We start from the raw sequence: 18,215 nt of genomic DNA on the forward strand, positions 1-18,215 counted from the left end.
GATCTGCATATAAACAGTTAAGTAAAAACTATATACAAGACACATATTGCCTTAATCCCAGTAAGAATAACGTTTATCTTTTTGGGCCACAAGAAGCGGAACGTGTACTGAAAATCTAGCTCTCTGCCTTTATTATGCTTTGCTCTAACATAAAACAAGTCTAGGGACATAATGTATTCTGCACATCATGTAATAAAATATAAAAATGAGCCGCTGTCATGCATTTACCGAAGAAAATATATTTTAATTGTGGAATGTGTCTGGTCCAGACCGCCGTCATGTGGTTTGAATATTGCTGAGTGCGGCGTTAAACAAGAAAGAAAGAAAGACTGTGGAATGTTGGTGAAAATTTGCCATTATGGTCTATTTAAAGTACATTTCAAAATAAAATGGAATATGATGACTGTGTTTATACAACGTACATGTATTCAACATTGAAAGTTAATCAAATCATATCAGATCGCTAAAAATGTTTCTTTAGACAAACATGGATGTAAATGATTTTGGACTATATGAAAAATGGGGCAGTTCACTCACACATTGTATTCATACGCGGTTTCTAAAGTTACATTATTGATTAAATATACGTCAAAAACATCAATTAGTTTAAAAACATATATCAGGAATAAGAAATTATATACTGTGCCCACCAAAGGCTCGCATAATACAGGGGGCACGGGTGGCCCAGTCGTTTAAGGCGCCGCGATTCGCTGTGCAGAGTTGCGTCCCTTGGGCACACCAGAAACCTATGATTGTGGATTCGAATCCCGGCTCGCCCCGATTATGTTTCTAGGTTTGTCAGCACCATACCCGTGCTTGTGGGTTTCACCGAAGTGGTAAACGTCTGAGACCTGCATCATTTCGGGCTTTCCTCCCACATTAAGCTGACACGCCGTGATATAACTGGAATACTGTTAAAAGCGGCGCTAAACCCAACTCACTCACTCGCTCACATTTAATCACTGCCTAAAGTATTCTGGAATGTGATGGAAAACACAAACGCTGGGTGTTAGGTAGACTGGTGGTTATAGTGATGGCTCGTCTCACCGAAGACCCGGGTTCATTTCCCTTCATGGGTACTTTGCATCTAGGAGTCTGTTTTCTATGTTATTATATGGGCACGAACACACAATGCCATTTAGAAAGTGGTCAAATGTAACAAATGTTATATTTGGTACAGTGTATAACACTTTTCTCAGTGGAAACCTCGATGGCTGAGTGGGTTATACCTCTGACTTTGTGTGCTGGTGATCAGGTGCCTCACTCTGGCAGTGTGGGTTCGAATCCCGGATGGGTAATAGAAAAGTAATAGAATCTGTACTTTACTAAGAAAGTGTTATCCCATACATAGCATCTTTTTATATTATTTGGGTGTTTTCATATTATCCTGACATAGGTCGACTTTCTGTCATCTTGGCCCGTATTGGCATGTCTATGCATATTCCAAAACCATGATTAATAGAAGACGGTTTAAGTTGAATACCGTCTAACCAAATACACGAAGGACATACCCATACCATACCAGTGCTCGTGGGTTTCACCGAAGTGGTAAACGTCTGAGACCTGCATCACTTCGGGCTTTCCTCCCACATTAAGCTGACACGCCGTGATATAACTGGAATACTGTTAAAAGCGGCGTAAAACCCAACTCACTCACTCCTGCATAACACAATCTTAATTCCGAGCATATGATACTTATCATGGTTTATGGACGTCGACCCCCATAATCCCGGTATTGGTTACAGTTCTCTTATCTACACAAACTTAATCCGCTTTAGCTCGCCTGGTGGCAGGGGACATCTCTACGTTTGGTAACGCTGTTTTCAAGAACACATTACTTTGTAAGGTATTTGGTTACTACGATGACACATAAATGAATTATTACCCATAGACAGTATTAGAAATAACCGAGTTCATAAAAATCCAACTTGCACTGGTGCAAACATCACTTTACGCGCACCACTGTATTGTTTTCGTCATTCGAATCTTATTGTGACGTAAAGTCGTCACATTAGAAATGACGTCTTATCTGAAGATTGTTGATGTCATTCAATCTCACGTTCGGCTATTGGACATGTATGGCAAATACGATGGTTATGCCAACAGGCATCTGACTTGAAGTCTTGCGGATGTGAAAAGTTGACACTAACTATGATTGAGTTGGTTGGTAATTATTTTTCAACATAATCCACTCCCAGGTCCACACACTTCTGCCAACCATACTGGATGCTTGAGTTGGTTTCCTCCTGGTGTTGTCCAATAATCGTTAGTTCGAATGCCAGATTCATCCTGATTATGTTTCTAGGTTTGTCAGCGCCACGAGAGCTCGTGTTTTTTACCAAATTGGTAATCTCAATTAAGCAGTGATGTGACTGAAATAATGTTCCAGTAAACCAAACTCACTGCTCTCTGATTGACCAGCATACACTGTCGGGGACCTATTCTAACCTGGAACCCCCACGACCAGCATATGTTTTTGTGGACCAATTCTAACCTGGAACCCCCACGACCAGCATATGTTATTGGGGACCTCCTCTAACCTGGAACCCCCACGACCAGCAAATGTTTTTGGGGACCTATTCTAACCTGGATTCGATCGTCACGCAGAAGACCCGCGTTCGGTTCCCGACATGGGTACAATGTGTGAAGCCCATTTCTGGTGTCCCCCGCCGTGATATTGCTGGAATATTGCTAAAAGCGGCGTAAAACCATACTCACTCACTCACTAACCTGGAACCCCCATGACCAGCATATGTTTTGGGGGACTTACTCTAACCAGGAATCCCGACGACCAGCATATGCTATTAGGGATCTACTCTAACCAGGAATCCCGACCACCAGCAATGCGCTGCCAGGGACCTATTCTAACCCGGAATACCCTATGACCAGGTTAAGTTGCCAGGGATCTATTCTAATCCGGAGTCCCCATGACCAGCATACACTGATGGGGACCTATTCTAACCCGGAATCCCCACGACCAGCATATGTTGCCAGGGACCTATTTTCAACCAGAATCCCGACAACCATCATATGTTGCTGGAGGCATATTCTAACCCAGATTCCCCATGACTGAGGTATGTTGCTGGAGACCTATTCTTACCCGGAATCCCACAACCAAGTTATGTTGCTGGGGACCTATTCTAACCCAGAATCCCACGACCAGGTTATGTTGCTGGGGACCTATTCTAACACAGAATCCCACGACCAAGTTATGTTGCTGGAGACTTATTCTTACCCAGAATCCCACAACCAAGTTATGTTGCTGGAGACCTATTCTAACCCAGAATCCCACGACCAGGTTATGTTGCCAGGGACCTATTCTAACCCAGAATCCCACAACCAGGTTATGTTGCTGGGGACCTATTCTAACCCGGAATCCCACAACCAAGCTATGTTGCTGGAGACCTATTCTAACCCAGAATCCAACGACCAGGTTATGTTGCCGGGGACCTATTCCAACACAGAATCCCACGACCAAGTTATGTTGCTGGAGACCTATTCTTACCCGGAATCCCACGACCAGGTTATGTTGCTGGGGACCTATTCTAACACAGAATCCCACGACCAAGTTATGTTGCTGGAGACTTATTCTTACCCAGAATCCCACAACCAAGTTATGTTGCTGGGGATCTATTTTAACCCGAAATCCCCCACAACCAGGTTATGTTGCTGGAGACCTATTCTTACCCAGAATCCCATGACAGAGCTATGTTGCTGGGGATCTATTCTTACCCGAAATCCCCCACGACCAGGTTATGTTGCTTGAGACCTATTCTTACCCAGAATCCCACAACCAAGTTATGTTGCTGGAGACCTATTCTAACCCGAAATCCCCCACGACCAGGTTATGTTGCCGGGGACCTATTCTTACCCAGAATCCCATGACCGAGGTATGTTTCTGGAGACCTATTCTAACCTGGAATCCCACAACCAAGTTATGCTGCTGGGGATCTATTCTAACCCGAAATCCCCCACGACCAGGTTATGTTGCTGGAGACCTTTTCTTACCCAGAATCCCACAACCAAGTTATGTTGCTGGAGACCTATTCTAACCCAGAATCCCACGACCAGGTTATGTTGCTGGGGACCTATTCTAACCCGGAATCCCACAACCAAGTTATGTTGCTGGGGATCTATTTTAACCCGAAATCCCCCACAACCAGGTTATGTTGCTGGAGACCTATTCTTACCCAGAATCCCATGACAGAGCTATGTTGCTGGGGATCTATTTTAACCCGAAATCCCCCCCGACCAGGTTATGTTGTTTGGGACCTTTTCTTACCCGGAATACCACAACCAAGTTATGTTGCTGGAGACCTATTCTAACCCGAAATCCCCCATGACCAGGTTATGTTGCCAGGGATCTATTCTTACCCAGAATCCCATGACTGAGGTATGTTGCTGGAGACCTATTCTAACCAGGAATCCCACAACCAAGTTATGTTGCTGGGGATCTATTCTAACCCGAAATCCCCCACGACCAGGTTATGTTGCTGGAGACCTATTCTTACCCAGAATCCCACAACCAAGTTATGTTGCTGGAGACCTATTCTAACCCAGAATCCCACGACCAGGTTATGTTGCCAGGGACCTATTCTAACACAGAATCCCACAACCAAGCTATGTTGCTGGAGACCTATTCTTACCCAGAATCCAACGACCAGGTTATGTTGCCGGGGACCTATTCTAACCCGGAATCCCACAACCAAGTTATGTTGCTGGGGATCTATTTTAACCCGAAATCCCCCACAACCAGGTTATGTTGCTGGAGACCTATTCTTACCCAGAATCCCATGACAGAGCTATGTTGCTGGGGATCTATTTTAACCCGAAATCCCCCCCGACCAGGTTATGTTGTTGGGGACCTTTTCTTACCCGGAATACCACAACCAAGTTATGTTGCTGGAGACCTATTCTAACCTGAAATCCCCCATGACCAGGTTATGTTGCCAGGGATCTATTCTAACCCAGAATCCCATGACTGAGGTATGTTGCTGGAGACCTATTCTAACCAGGAATCCCACAACCAAGTTATGTTGCTGGGGATCTATTCTAACCCAGAATCAACATGTGGTTGTTGGGAAATACAACATGACAACTGAAGTGACAATGTACAGTGTATTTTGTTCTAAAATTATTTACAAAATAAAACACATCACTAAAAATATTCACATGTTTTTTTCAAAACAATCAAAAACATGAAAGTAATAGTTTTCGTGGTACTTATACAGCCATTGGGTAGAACATATCCACCCAATAAGAAAAGTTTCTTAATACAAACGCACTAATAATTATGTTTGGAAGTCTCTGGATGGTGTATAGCTAAGCATCTTTACTTGTTTGTTATTTTACACTGCAGACAGCAATTTTCAGCAATATCCGATCAGCCCAGTACAAAATAGAGTCTATGCCAGACAAACCAGTGATTGATATCATGAGCCACATCCACTGCAGTCAGATTGCCTCCGAGGCCTAGTGGATAGAGCGTCTCAGCCCGGAGAGCAGCTGGTCAGTGGTTCGATACCTGCCTGTGTCATACCAAAACACACTAAAAGATGGTATATGTAGTTGCTGTTACCCTTCCTGGTGCTCAGCATTTAGGGGATGAAACAAAGTCGGCTCAGCTTGGAGCCAGTATCTCAGTGGGCTAGCACTATAGATTTAGCATTAGTCTGGACTAGTGCAAGCAGCCACTCACACAAACACACACACATACAGGTACCATGAGATTCAATCAGTTGTTTCTGATCCAACTTAGTTGCCTCTCATGACAGAGTATTGGGGACCTCGGCCCACTTGCACAAAGCGATCTTAGCGTTACGACTATTGTAAGCCTATGTTAAAGTATGGGAGTTACGATCATCTTAGCACTAAGATCGATTTGTGCAAGTAGGCCCTGCTCAGAGTCAGAATTCAAGTACAAGGTTAATCATGTAGGGAATAGATGAGGATTTGAGACACAGATATCAATAGATACCACGTAGGAACCAGTCCTGAACATGCAACCATAGTTTGACCTCAGGAATCTGCTTTTATTGTCAAACAAAGAATTGTTGACTTCCTGGCACCAAAGTGATGTTTATGAAAGATCTTCTGTTGCAGGTTGAGAAGCCATCTTGCTGTCCTTGACCTTGATTTGGGTTCTTCTTTTAACATGTCGCAGAAGAATCAAGATGGCTGCTGGTGTCATTCCTGGTATTCTGCTAGCAGAGGCAATCTGGAACATTTCGGATGAAAGCCTGATGGCCAATCTAAAGGCAATCACTCATAAATTTCATATAGTGATTTATGATAAAGTATGAGGGGCGGTCGGGTAGCCTAGTGGTTAAAGCATTCGCTCGTCACGCCAAAGACCCGGGTTCGATTCCCGACATGGGTACAATGTGTGAAGTCCATTTCTGGTGCCCCCGCCGTGATATTGCTGGAATATTCCTAAAAGCGGCGTAAAACCATACTCACTCACTTGATAAAGTATGAATCTACACATTTATTCATGTCTACTGTCATTCAGACCGCCTCAATGGACGCAAAGTTAAACCCATTTCTCTTCACTGCATTATAAGTGAAATATCTTTTAAACCCCATTTCACCAAACGCCATATGAGTGAAATAATATTGATCGTGGAGACAAATCACCATTTCACCTCAGTGCTGTTGAACATGTCATTTAAAACCCATTTCACCTCATCAGTTATTTTGATATAAACTTACAGTAGCTGGCCGGGCTTCTGCGAGTTTGCTCTTGGCGTCTGTTGAAATGCACAAACTGAAACAGAGGGTCAAATATATGTGGTCACAATCGATACAAATTCCTGTCAGGGTTTTACATCATTTGAAAAGCCACACACCATCACAGATAGTTAGATTTTAATCTCATTAAAATCAAATTTCGTTCTCGCTATCGCTAAACAAAGATCTGAGGACACCCCAGTTGGGGTTACGTCAGAACGACCTTTCTTCAGAGTGTCGCCTACCAGATCATGAAAGTGACAGTTGGAATGTGATTTCTAATCATGCATCCTCGAAAACTTTAATACGGGGTATTCCGAACGATAGTTACGGGTTTAACGACTGAATCCATACAATCTAAACCCTCTATTAGCGATTCCAGAATGTTCTTTTGTTCAGGTTTCAAATTTTTAATCGAGAATTTGTCAAAATATGTTTTGAAAGCGTAGTCGCCAATTTGAAATTAGTGATGTAAAGCACGAGAAAACTTCCTTCTGATTGGTCATTCCATTGGTCAGTCAAAGTTCGCGCAAGGTTGGTCTGACGTGACCCGTAATGGGGATGTCCTCAGATCTTTGATTAGCAGCAGCGAGAACTTAGATCTGATTTTAATGAGATTGGTTAGATTCGGGTGTATCCTGATTGTACCACAATAAACAATCATGTTTATGCTTCTCATTATTAATATGCGAACGTAATATGTCGCATGGTTCAAAGGATGGAGAGACTGCAGCATCCCAGAAGGATAGATCTCATACAATAACAACATTGTGCCCATCTTCCTGAGGCAAGGGCGTTAACTGACTACAAGAGTCCAGTTACCACCCTTGCCGAACTATGCTGGAATTTCATGGCTCGATCGTGGCACCACCAGAGGCTATTACGAGTTATGTCACTTCTATCTGCCTCCTATTGACCAATCGAAACCCACCTCTCATATCACTTGCATTTGCTTCAAACAAAATGGCAGCACCCAGTCAAGATGATTTGATCAATAATCAAGATCTATCTACTGTAACAAAATGGTCTAACCTTGCGAAGTGTAAAAATCATTTGAGCACCTTGACTAAAAACATGAAAAGATTTGGAAAATATTTGTCGACGCCCAGTTGGCATTACACATGCTTTGCAAATCCTGCAGTTGATGGAAATCTGTATGTTGAAATCCATGATGTTTATGAACCGGATGTCTGGTTTGTTGCATGATTTTGATCGGAATATGCATAGGCTCATTAGTCCAGCCAAAATATAACTCTGGAATTCCAGGCTAGTTCGGCATGGGTGGAAACTGGACTTTTACAGTAAGTTACCGCCCTTGCCTAGGGAAGATTCATTGTGCCACGCAATCACATCATGGTGGTACCCCTATCAAAGCAAAGGGAGAGATATGACCTCTCTCTTTCTATAAACTCAATCTGGATCTGGCTATTTTAGTCATGGTCACATCACCATTAAATCATTTTTAACTTCCTTGAAACTAAAGTGATATAGTTGCCAAGCTTGTTGAGGATGGCTGACAGCAGAGGTACAGGACATTGCACTTCATGGATATTTGATTAAGAGAGCAAGCTCATTACAGGGTGAGTTGGATTTAATGCCGCTTTAAACAGTATTCCAGTTATATCATGGCATGTTAGATTAATGTGGGAGGAAATCCCGAAGTGATGCAGGTCTCAGATGTTTACTACTTTGGTGAAACCCATGAGCACAGGTATGGTGCTGACAAACCTAGAAACATAATCAGACAAACTGAGATTCGAAACCACAATCATACATTTCCCGCATGCCCAAGGGATGGTAACTCTGCAAAAGGGGCACCTTAGATGACTGGGTCACCCATAACCCTCTTTGGGATTAGCATCTGGCTGTATGATTAACAGAATTAAGTGATTGAATTGAACAGTAACTTAGGTTCTAGACATTAAGATGACATGATATCTGAATAAGAATTTATACACAGTTGGCCTACTGGCACTGATATACGAACAAGGGAGATAACTGACCTATCATAGTCGAGATCGTCTGGCAGGAGGAGTTCCTCATCCTGCCTGACCTCCTCCATCTCCTCCAGCTGGTCCTTCAGCTCATTCACATATATAGCTGGAAAATAATGCATTGGGTCAGAGTGACAAATAATGCATCAGGGATCAGAGAGAAACCAGCTCAGAATTATGTCTTTGACCATGGGCACCATGTTAAAGTCAGATCAGATTGGGGTCAGAGGGGCAAATAATGCATTGGGGATCAGGGGACAAGTAATGTATTGGGGTCGAGTGACATATAAGGCATTGGGGGTCAGAGTGACATATAAGGCATTGGGGTCAGAGTGACATATAAGGCATTGGGGTCAGAGTGACATATAAGGCATTGGGGGTCAGAGTGACATATAAGGCATTGGGGTCAGAGTGACATATAAGGCATTGGGGTCAGAGTGACATATAAGGCATTGGGGTCAGAGGGACAAATAATACATCGGGGATCAGAGGGACAAATAGTGCATTGGGGATCAGGAGACAAATAATGCAGTGTGGATCAGAGTGACAAATAATGCATTGGGGATCAGAGTGACAAATAATGCATTGGGGATCAGAGTGACAAAAAATGCAGTGTGGATCAGAGGGGCAAATAATCAATTGGGGATCAGGGGACAAATAATGCAGTGTGGATCAGAGGGGCAAATAATGCATTGGGGATCAGAGTGACAAATAATCCAGTTTGGATCAGAGGGGCAAATAATGCATTGGGGATCAGAGGGACAAATAATGCATCGGGAATCAGAGGGACAAAGGATGCATGAGGGATCAGAGGGTCAAATAATGCATTGGGGATCAGAGGTGCAAATTATGCATCGGGAATCAGAGGGACAAATGATACATCAGGGATCAGAGAGGCAAATAATGCATCGGGGATCAGAGGAGAATATAATGCATTGGGGATCTGATGGACAAATAATGCATCAGGGATCAGAGGGACAAATAATGCATCGGGGTTCAGAGGAGAATATAATGCACCGGGGGTCCGATGGACAAATAATGCATCAGGGATCAGAGGGGCAAATAATGCATCGGGGATCAGAGGAGAATATAATGCACTGGGGATCTGATGGACAAATAATGCATCAGGGATCAGAGGGACAAATAATGCATCGGGGATCAGAGGAGAATATAATGCACTGGGGATCTGATGGACAAATAATGCATCAGGGATCTGAGGGACAAATAATGCATTGGGGATCAGAGGGACAAATAATGCATCGGGAATCAGAGGGACAAATAATGCATTGGGGATCAGAGGGACAAATAATGCATTGGGGATCTGAGGGACAAATAATGCATTGGGGATCAGAGGGACAAATAATGCACTGGGGATCAGAGGGACAAATAATGCATTGGGGATCAGAGGGACAAATATTGCACTGGGGATCAGAGGGACAAATAATGCATTGGGGATCAGAGGGACAAATAATGCATCAGGGATCAGAGGGACAAATAATGCATTGGGGATCAGAGGGACAAATGATGCATCAGGGATCAGAGGGACAAATAATGCATCAGGGATCAGAGGGACAAATAATGCATTGGGGATCAGAGGAGAATATAATACACTGGGGATCTAAGGGACAAATAATGCATTGGGGATCAGAGGGACAAATAATGCATTTGGGATCAGAGGGACAAATGATGCATCAGGGATCAGAGGGGCAAATAATGCATCAGGAATCAGAGGGATAAATCATGCATCAGGGATCAGAGGGGCAAATAATGCATCGGGGATCAGAGGAGACTACTAGGTACAAAATATCTACAGTAGGATCAGGCTGTGCTCCTAATTGTACACTACCTTCTGTCTTTAGCCTCTCTTTCAGCTTGGTGTCATCATGCAAGAAGCCAAGGACCTCCGGGAACACCTGGATCAGCTGCTCCACTGTGATGTAGGGCAGACTCAGGAGATCAACACCACTGCACACAATAGCAACATTGGTTACAAGGTAAGGTGAATGGGGCTTAATGACGCACTCAAGATGATTGCACTTATATGTGACATGCATGCACGTGTGTGGCTATAATGCCAGTTTTCTAGTGTTAGACCACTGAGATGCTATGCCATAGTATGACATGAATACCCCACTCAGACACAGTATACTGACTCTGAGCCGACCAGTCCTTGCTAGACCCATGAAGATCATGGAATAGACTAGGTCATCTGCAACCCATGCTTGACATAAAAGGCTACTAACAGGATCGGGTGGTCAGACTCGCTGACTTGGTTGATGCATGTCATCGTATCCAAATTGCAAAGATTGATGCTCATGATGTCAATAACTGTTTTTTCTGATCCAGACTCGATTATTTACAGACTGCCGTCATATAGCTAGAATATTGCTGAGTGCGGCGTTAAACAGCAAACAAATAAAAAATACATGACACACATATATTGCCAGCTGGGTCTTTGAGGCTGTGAGTGAGGGGCATATCATTGACCTTTGTCATATCACCCAGAACAGAAACTGTACGCGAGAAAAAGTTCTACATACAAAGACTGCAGTGAAAGTCTTGATAATTGTATCACCCTGACCTCAACCCTGACCCCTGAATATGGATATATAGTATTTAACACGTCCCATTTTAATTCTGGAAACGCATTTGTCCAGAAACTCTCCATGCTGTGGCCAGTCTCGGTCAAAGGTATTTCCAAAATCAACATGCTGTTTTCATGGGAACATACTAAGGAAGAAAAAATGAAAAACAAATGTTTCGAAAACTCAAAATTTAAACTATGTCACCCATGCTTTTATTTTATACAACATGATGATACAAAAAAAATGATCATGGAGTACTGTGTTCCTGCTCGCCTTTTGGTTGATTCATGTTATCATATCCCAGTAACGGGAATCGATGCTAATGATGTTAATCACGGGATTGTCTGGTCCAGACTCATATTTACAGACCGCCATCATATAAAATCGTTAAACAACAAATATCCTTGTTAATTGCATGTACCACCTCTTAACGTCTTTTGGAATTACGCAGACAGGGATTGAACCATTGACCTTTCCTGTCTACGAGCAGATGCTCTATCTACTAGGCCACAGTGTCAGACTTGGTTGGTTATAGACACAGGACACATACCGTTGTAATGGGCGGGCGGGCGGGCAGGCGGGCAGGCGAGCGAGTGGGTGGGTTGGTGGGTTGGTGGTTTGGTGGGTTTGGTGGGTTTGGTGAGTGAGTGAGTGAGTGAGTGAGTGAGTGAGTGAGTGAGTGAGTGAGTGAGTGAGTGAGTGAGTGAGTGAGTGAGTTGGGTTTAATGACACTTCAAACAGTATTTCAGATATATAACATTGTGCAGCTTGATGGTGGATGAAGGCCAGAAGCAATGCATGTCTTAGCAAGTTCATTATAGGGTGAGTGAGTTGGGTTTAATGTCGCTTTAACGGTATTCCAGTTATATCAAATCTTTCTGAGGCAAGGGAGTTAACTGACTGTAAAAGTCCAGTTTCCACCCTTGCCGAGCTAGGCTGTAATTCCAGAGTTATATTTTGGCTGGAGTCTATGCATAGTATATGCAACAAACTAGACATCTGTTTCGTAAACAACATGGATTTCTATTTCTATTGACTGCAGGATTTGCAAAGCAAGTGTACCGTAAACTGGGCGTTGACAGAAAAAAAATTATGTTTTTAATCAAGGTGCTCAAATAATGTGATACACTTCGCGAGGTAAGGCCCATTTTATTGCAATAGATAGATCTTGATTATCAATATCTTGACTGAGTGCTGCTATTTTGTTTGAAGAAAATGCAAGTGACATTAGAGATGCAATCGGATTGGTCAATAGAAGGGACATGGAGGGAACATAACTCGTAATGGCCACTGGTGCTGCTACGATTGAGGCACAGAATTCCAGCATAGTTCGGTAAGGATGGAAACTGGACTTCAACACCCTTGCCTCAGGAAGCCGGTTATATCATGGTATGTCAGCCTAATGTGGGAGAAAAGCCCGAAGTGATGCAGGTCTCAGACGTTTACCACTTGGTGGAACCCATGAGCACAGGTACGGTGCTGACAAACCTAGAAACATTGGGAGCGAACCGGGATACAAACCTATGATAATGGCACGTTCAAAATAATAAACATTCCTGTTATAGTTGAGAACAAGCTAAAACACTGATCGCCTTCCAGTTTAAGAATTCCACGGACAACATTGTTACTTTTTGGTGTTCCTGTTGTTTGTGGACGGCAGGTTGAGGAGCTGGAACCAACGTGCCAAGGTCATCGTCAGGGACGACAGCACTGCTACAGCTTCCTCCAACTCATGACGTGATGCTTCCGACTTCCGGAACCTGACCTCTCTGACACAGCCAACCTCGTAACCTGCAGGAACAACTACAGTGGTGACTTCAGTGTATACAAGCAATGAGTGTATACATGTTTGTTGATTTGTTTGTTTATTGAAGAAATAAACGACAAGTGGGTAGTGTTTTTTTTTCCCTGCAGTGTTTTATTTAAGTATTGACTGTATTTTTTTCGGTTCATTGAACTGTATGAATCCGCCAAGCAAATTCTTACAAAAGTTTGCACATCGAATTTTCGATTCATACCTCAATGAACTGAAAAAAATACACAGTCAATGCCTATAATTAAATTCGACAACGAAAACATGTTTTATCTACAACAGTTTAACCAAAAACAGCTGAATGTGAAAGCATACAAAAATGACGAGATTGATAAACATTCCAGATGTAGGAATACATACTGTGGTGTGACATGAATCAGGTGATTGTTTAATTTATGCACATAACTTGACACACCCACAAAGTCAGTAGCCAATCAACGGAGTGTAAGATCAAAACAATATTCACACAGCAAAAGTCAGACTGTGGCAAGCCGGAACAAATATAGTCCTGGAGAAGGCAGCTGTTTCAAATGACATGGTCAGTTACTGCCAGATTCAAACATTAGGTCCATGAGAACGGGAAGACACAGTTGGAAAAATGCTAGTTAGAAATGAAACCCAAGAACATGAAAGTTGTGGAACCGAGTCAAGCTGGAACAAAAAACAGACGAGCGAGCCTGCACGTTTGCTGTTTCATTCCTTCTCGGCCTTCGGTCTCAAAGGGTTGTTTGGACAATGAATATGCATGAATTTCACTAAATGTCTGTGCATGACAAAACACGTGAGCAGAAAGGGAATTCCCTTGACTGTAAATTGGGACTCCCCGACATTCGAAATTAAAGTAGTCCGCTTCAGTGGGCGTGGCTTAATTTTTTAAGTCATTGGGAAATGAATGCAATAACACGTGACCAATTCAGCTAATCAGAATGCAGGAATTTCGAAAACGGAAATTTAATTATTGTATGATAAACAATGTCCACGAGTCATTTATTTTGTATATGAGATATCAACATTATGTACAGCCTCTTTAAGGATGTTGATAAAATGTACAAGCTTTAAAATATTTACCAAATTTTAATAATGATGACTGTCTGAACAGAATCTGACCTTGGAAATGTCAGACAAGTCCATTTTACGAACAGGTGAGCTAAGTTTGGTATTTCCTGCATATTCTTACAATTCTCACATCGATTCTCTGTACCTTTTCTCCCAATACCGATTGTCATATCTCTTCCACTTTTGGATGCGATCCTTCAGCCATTGAGTATATCCACATTGCCATTCTACATCTATGGGGAACAACTCAATAGACACCTCCCTCTAAAAAATGACATTGTCCAATTTACGATGTCATCGAGTTGCAAGCGCATGTTCGAATCTCCAGAAATGATGTCTTGATAGAACAATGTTTTATCGTGAAATAAACCACGCTTCGTTCTTCATTGCGATGTATCTCGTATCTATCTTATGTTTGTTGTTTAACACCACACCAGCAATATTACAGCTAGATGATGGCGGCCTGTAAATAATTGAGTCCTGATCAGACAATCCAGTGATTGATATTGTGAGCAACGATCCTTGCTGTCAGTATGATGACACGCTGTTGCCACGGGAGATTATACCAGTCACATGTAGATACAAATTATACATATCCTACTTTAATCTCTGAGCTTTTTGACTTTTGAGAAGATGATAATCTAACATTTAAAGATACATTTTTTTCAATTCTACAATATATGTCTTATTTTTACAATTCTGCGCCATGAATACATGAGTATTAATATGGTCATACTCATCTTTAAAAAGTTTCAGATCTCAGGGTCTTTTACATTCTGAGGAGAGGATTTGATAAGATTTTCCTATTAATTTTTTATTTTGAAATATTTACTTGCATGAGCAATGTTTCAGATTAATTGGCCTTGCTGTTTCTTGGAAGAAGACTTGAAAAGATTCTTTCAAGCAGACATGGTTAAATCTCAGACAAATGAAATGATGCTGATCACAGAACCACTCACTCACCCCAGACTCACTCACTCACCCCAGACTCAACCACCAATACAACCACTCACCAAAACAACAACTGTCTCACTCACCAACCCAATGACTCACTCACTCACCAACCTCATGACACACTCACATTCACTCACGCATTCAGTCCAACAATATTCCAGAGATCACCTTTGCTTGTGAGCCTGGTGTCAGCATTATCTGGCCGGAGTGCAAGGCGGAACTCGGCTCGGCTTGTGAACATTCGGTATGGTTCATTGGTTCCAAGAGTTGTCAGGTCATCAATCAGAACGCCAATGTATGCTTCAGTCCGGTCCAGTGTGAAGGCAGACTTGTCTTCAGCCTTCAGGGCAGCGTTGATTCCTGCCATGATGCCCTTTGAAGAGACAGGTAGAAGAGTATTGGACAATTAACAGAATACTGTTGTGGAAACGGCTGTTGTCTAGGACACTACAGGGTACCCTGGGTCATGTATTCAGGAGAACACTCACCTCTCCATCGACTGACCTGTCATCTATCCACTGCAAATTAGGGCAGAACACTCACCTGTGAAGTGTTGACCTGCAATCTAGCCACTTCACATTAGAACACTAACCTGTGCTGTGATCGACCTTCACATCTAGCCACTTCACATCAGAACACTCACCTCTCCATCGACTGACCTGTCATCTATCCACTGCAAATCAGGGCAGAACACCTATGACGTATCCACTTCACATCAGAACACTCACCTATGATGCATCCACTTCATATCAGGGCAGAACACTCACCTGTGCTGCGGCCTCTTCGTATCCTGTTGTTCCGTTGATCTGGCCAGCCAGGAATAGGTTCTGGATGAGAAGAGTCTCGAGGGAGGGATTCAGCTGACGGGGGTCAATGTAATCATACTCTACACCATAACCTGGAACATGGTAACATACAGGACTGAAACATGGTAACATACTGGACCGAAATATGGTAACATTCAGGACTGAAACATGGTAACATACTGGACTGAAACATGGTAACGTACAGGACTGTACCATGGTAACATACAGGACTGAAACATGGTAACATACAGGACCGAAACATGGTAACATACAGGACTGACACATGGTAACATACTGGACTGAAACATGGTAACATACAGGGCTGAAACATGGTAACATACAGGACTGAAACAGGGTAACATACAGGACTGACACAGGGTACATACAGGACTAAAACAGGGTAACGTACAGGACTGTACCATGGTAACATACAGGACTGAAACATGGTAACATACAAGACTGACACATGGTAACATACAGGACTGAAACATGGTAACATACAGGACTGACACATGGTAACATACAGGACTGAAACATGGTAACATACAGGACTGATACATGGTAACATACAGGACTAAAACATGGTAACATATAGGACTAAAACATGGTAACATACAGGACTGTACCATGGTAACATACAGGACTGTACCATGGTAACATACATGGCCGACACATGGTAACATACAGGACTGACACATGGTAACATACAGGACTGAAACATGGTAACATACTGGACTGAAACATGGTAACATACAGGACTATACCATGGTAACATACAGGACTGAAACACGGTAACATACAGGACTGAAACATGGTAACATACAGGACTGAAACATGATAACATACAGGACTGAAACATAGTAACATACAGGACTGAAACATGGTAACATACAGGACTGAAACATGATAACATACAGGACTGAAACATGATAACAGGACTGAAACATTGTAAACCATTGACCTGAGAGAGTGAAACTCGGGAATGAAACACGGGACTGAAACATGGTTACTACATACCTGGTTGCACTATGTCACATTTTTCCAGTCCTGGGATTGCTTGGACAAGCCGTACTTGGTGCTCCTCTGGCATCGTGCAGGATATGCCATTGGGGTACACCACCCTGCTGGAGAACCCTGAAACAACAGTAATACACTGCAGGATATGCCATTGGGGTACACCACCCTGCTGGAGAACCCTGAAACAACAGTAACACACTGCAGGATATGCCATTGGGATACACCACCCTGCTGGAGAACCCTGAAACAACAGTAACACACTGCAGGATATGCCATTGGGGTACACCACCCTGCTGGAGAACCCTGAAACAACAGTAACACAGTGCAGGATATGCCATTGGGGTAAACCACCCTGCTGGAGAACCCTGAAACAACAGTAACACACTGCAGGATATGCCACTGGGGTACACCACCCTGCTGGAGAACCCTGAAACAACAGTAACACACTGCAGGATATGCCATTGGGGTACACCACCCTGCTGGAGAACCCTGAAACAACAGTAACACACTGCAGGATATGCCACTGGGGTACACCACCCTGCTGGAGAACCCTGAAACAACAGTAACACACTGCAGGATATGCCATTGGGGTACACCACCCTGCTGGAGAACCCTGAAACAACAGTAACACACTGCAGGATATGCCACTGGGGTACACCATCCTGCTGGAGAACCCTGAAACAACAGTAACACACTGCAGGATATGCCATTGGGGTACACCACCCTGCCGGAGAACCCTGAAACAACAGTAACACACTGCAGGATATGCCATTGGGGTACACCACCCTGCTGGAGAACCCTGAAACAACAGTAACACACTGCAGGATATGCCATTGGGGTACACCACCCTGCTGGAGAACCCTGAAACAACAGTAACACACTGCAGGATATGCCATTGGGGTACACCACCCTGCTGGAGAACCCTGAAACAACAGTAACACACTGCAGGATATGCCATTGGGGTACACCACCCTGCTGAAGAACCCTGAAACAACAGTAACACAGTGCAGGATATGCCATTGGGATACACCACCCTGCTGGAGAACCCTGAAACAACAGTAACACAGTGCAGGATATGCCATTGGGGTACACCACCCTGCTGGAGAACCCTGAAACAACAGTAACACACTGCAGGATATGCCATTGGGGTACACCACCCTGCTGGAGAACCCTGAAACAACAGTAACACAGTGCAGGATCTGGGGATCCCTTAAACTACAGTAACACAGTGCAGGATCTGGAGAACCAGGAAACAACAGTA

The 18,215-nt window shown here is 43.3% G+C and overlaps 1 protein-coding gene across 2 annotated transcripts in view; it reads right to left on the reverse strand.

Moving 5' to 3' along the window:
* Positions 1-5,104: 5,104 nt before the first annotated feature.
* The window catches only part of LOC124123905 (protein MTO1 homolog, mitochondrial-like), a 203,011-nt gene continuing 189,900 nt past the window's right edge, over positions 5,105-18,215 (reverse strand). For both annotated transcript variants that reach the window (XM_048381332.1, XM_048381333.1), the window contains exons 10-17: positions 16,955-17,071; positions 15,899-16,029; positions 15,300-15,504; positions 12,937-13,099; positions 10,570-10,688; positions 8,733-8,829; positions 6,712-6,766; positions 5,105-6,217 (exon numbers count right to left, since the gene is read on the reverse strand). In XM_048381332.1, coding sequence (XP_048237289.1) covers positions 6,080-6,217; positions 6,712-6,766; positions 8,733-8,829; positions 10,570-10,688; positions 12,937-13,099; positions 15,300-15,504; positions 15,899-16,029; positions 16,955-17,071 — 1,025 coding nt within the window. In that variant the 3' untranslated portion in view covers positions 5,105-6,079. The remainder of the gene's footprint in view (positions 6,218-6,711; positions 6,767-8,732; positions 8,830-10,569; positions 10,689-12,936; positions 13,100-15,299; positions 15,505-15,898; positions 16,030-16,954; positions 17,072-18,215) is intronic.

The sequence above is a fragment of the Haliotis rufescens genome, unplaced genomic scaffold, assembly GCF_023055435.1.
Source record: "Haliotis rufescens isolate VD_foot unplaced genomic scaffold, xgHalRufe1.0.p SCAF_38, whole genome shotgun sequence".
In the NCBI taxonomy this organism is placed as follows: domain Eukaryota; kingdom Metazoa; phylum Mollusca; class Gastropoda; order Lepetellida; family Haliotidae; genus Haliotis; species Haliotis rufescens.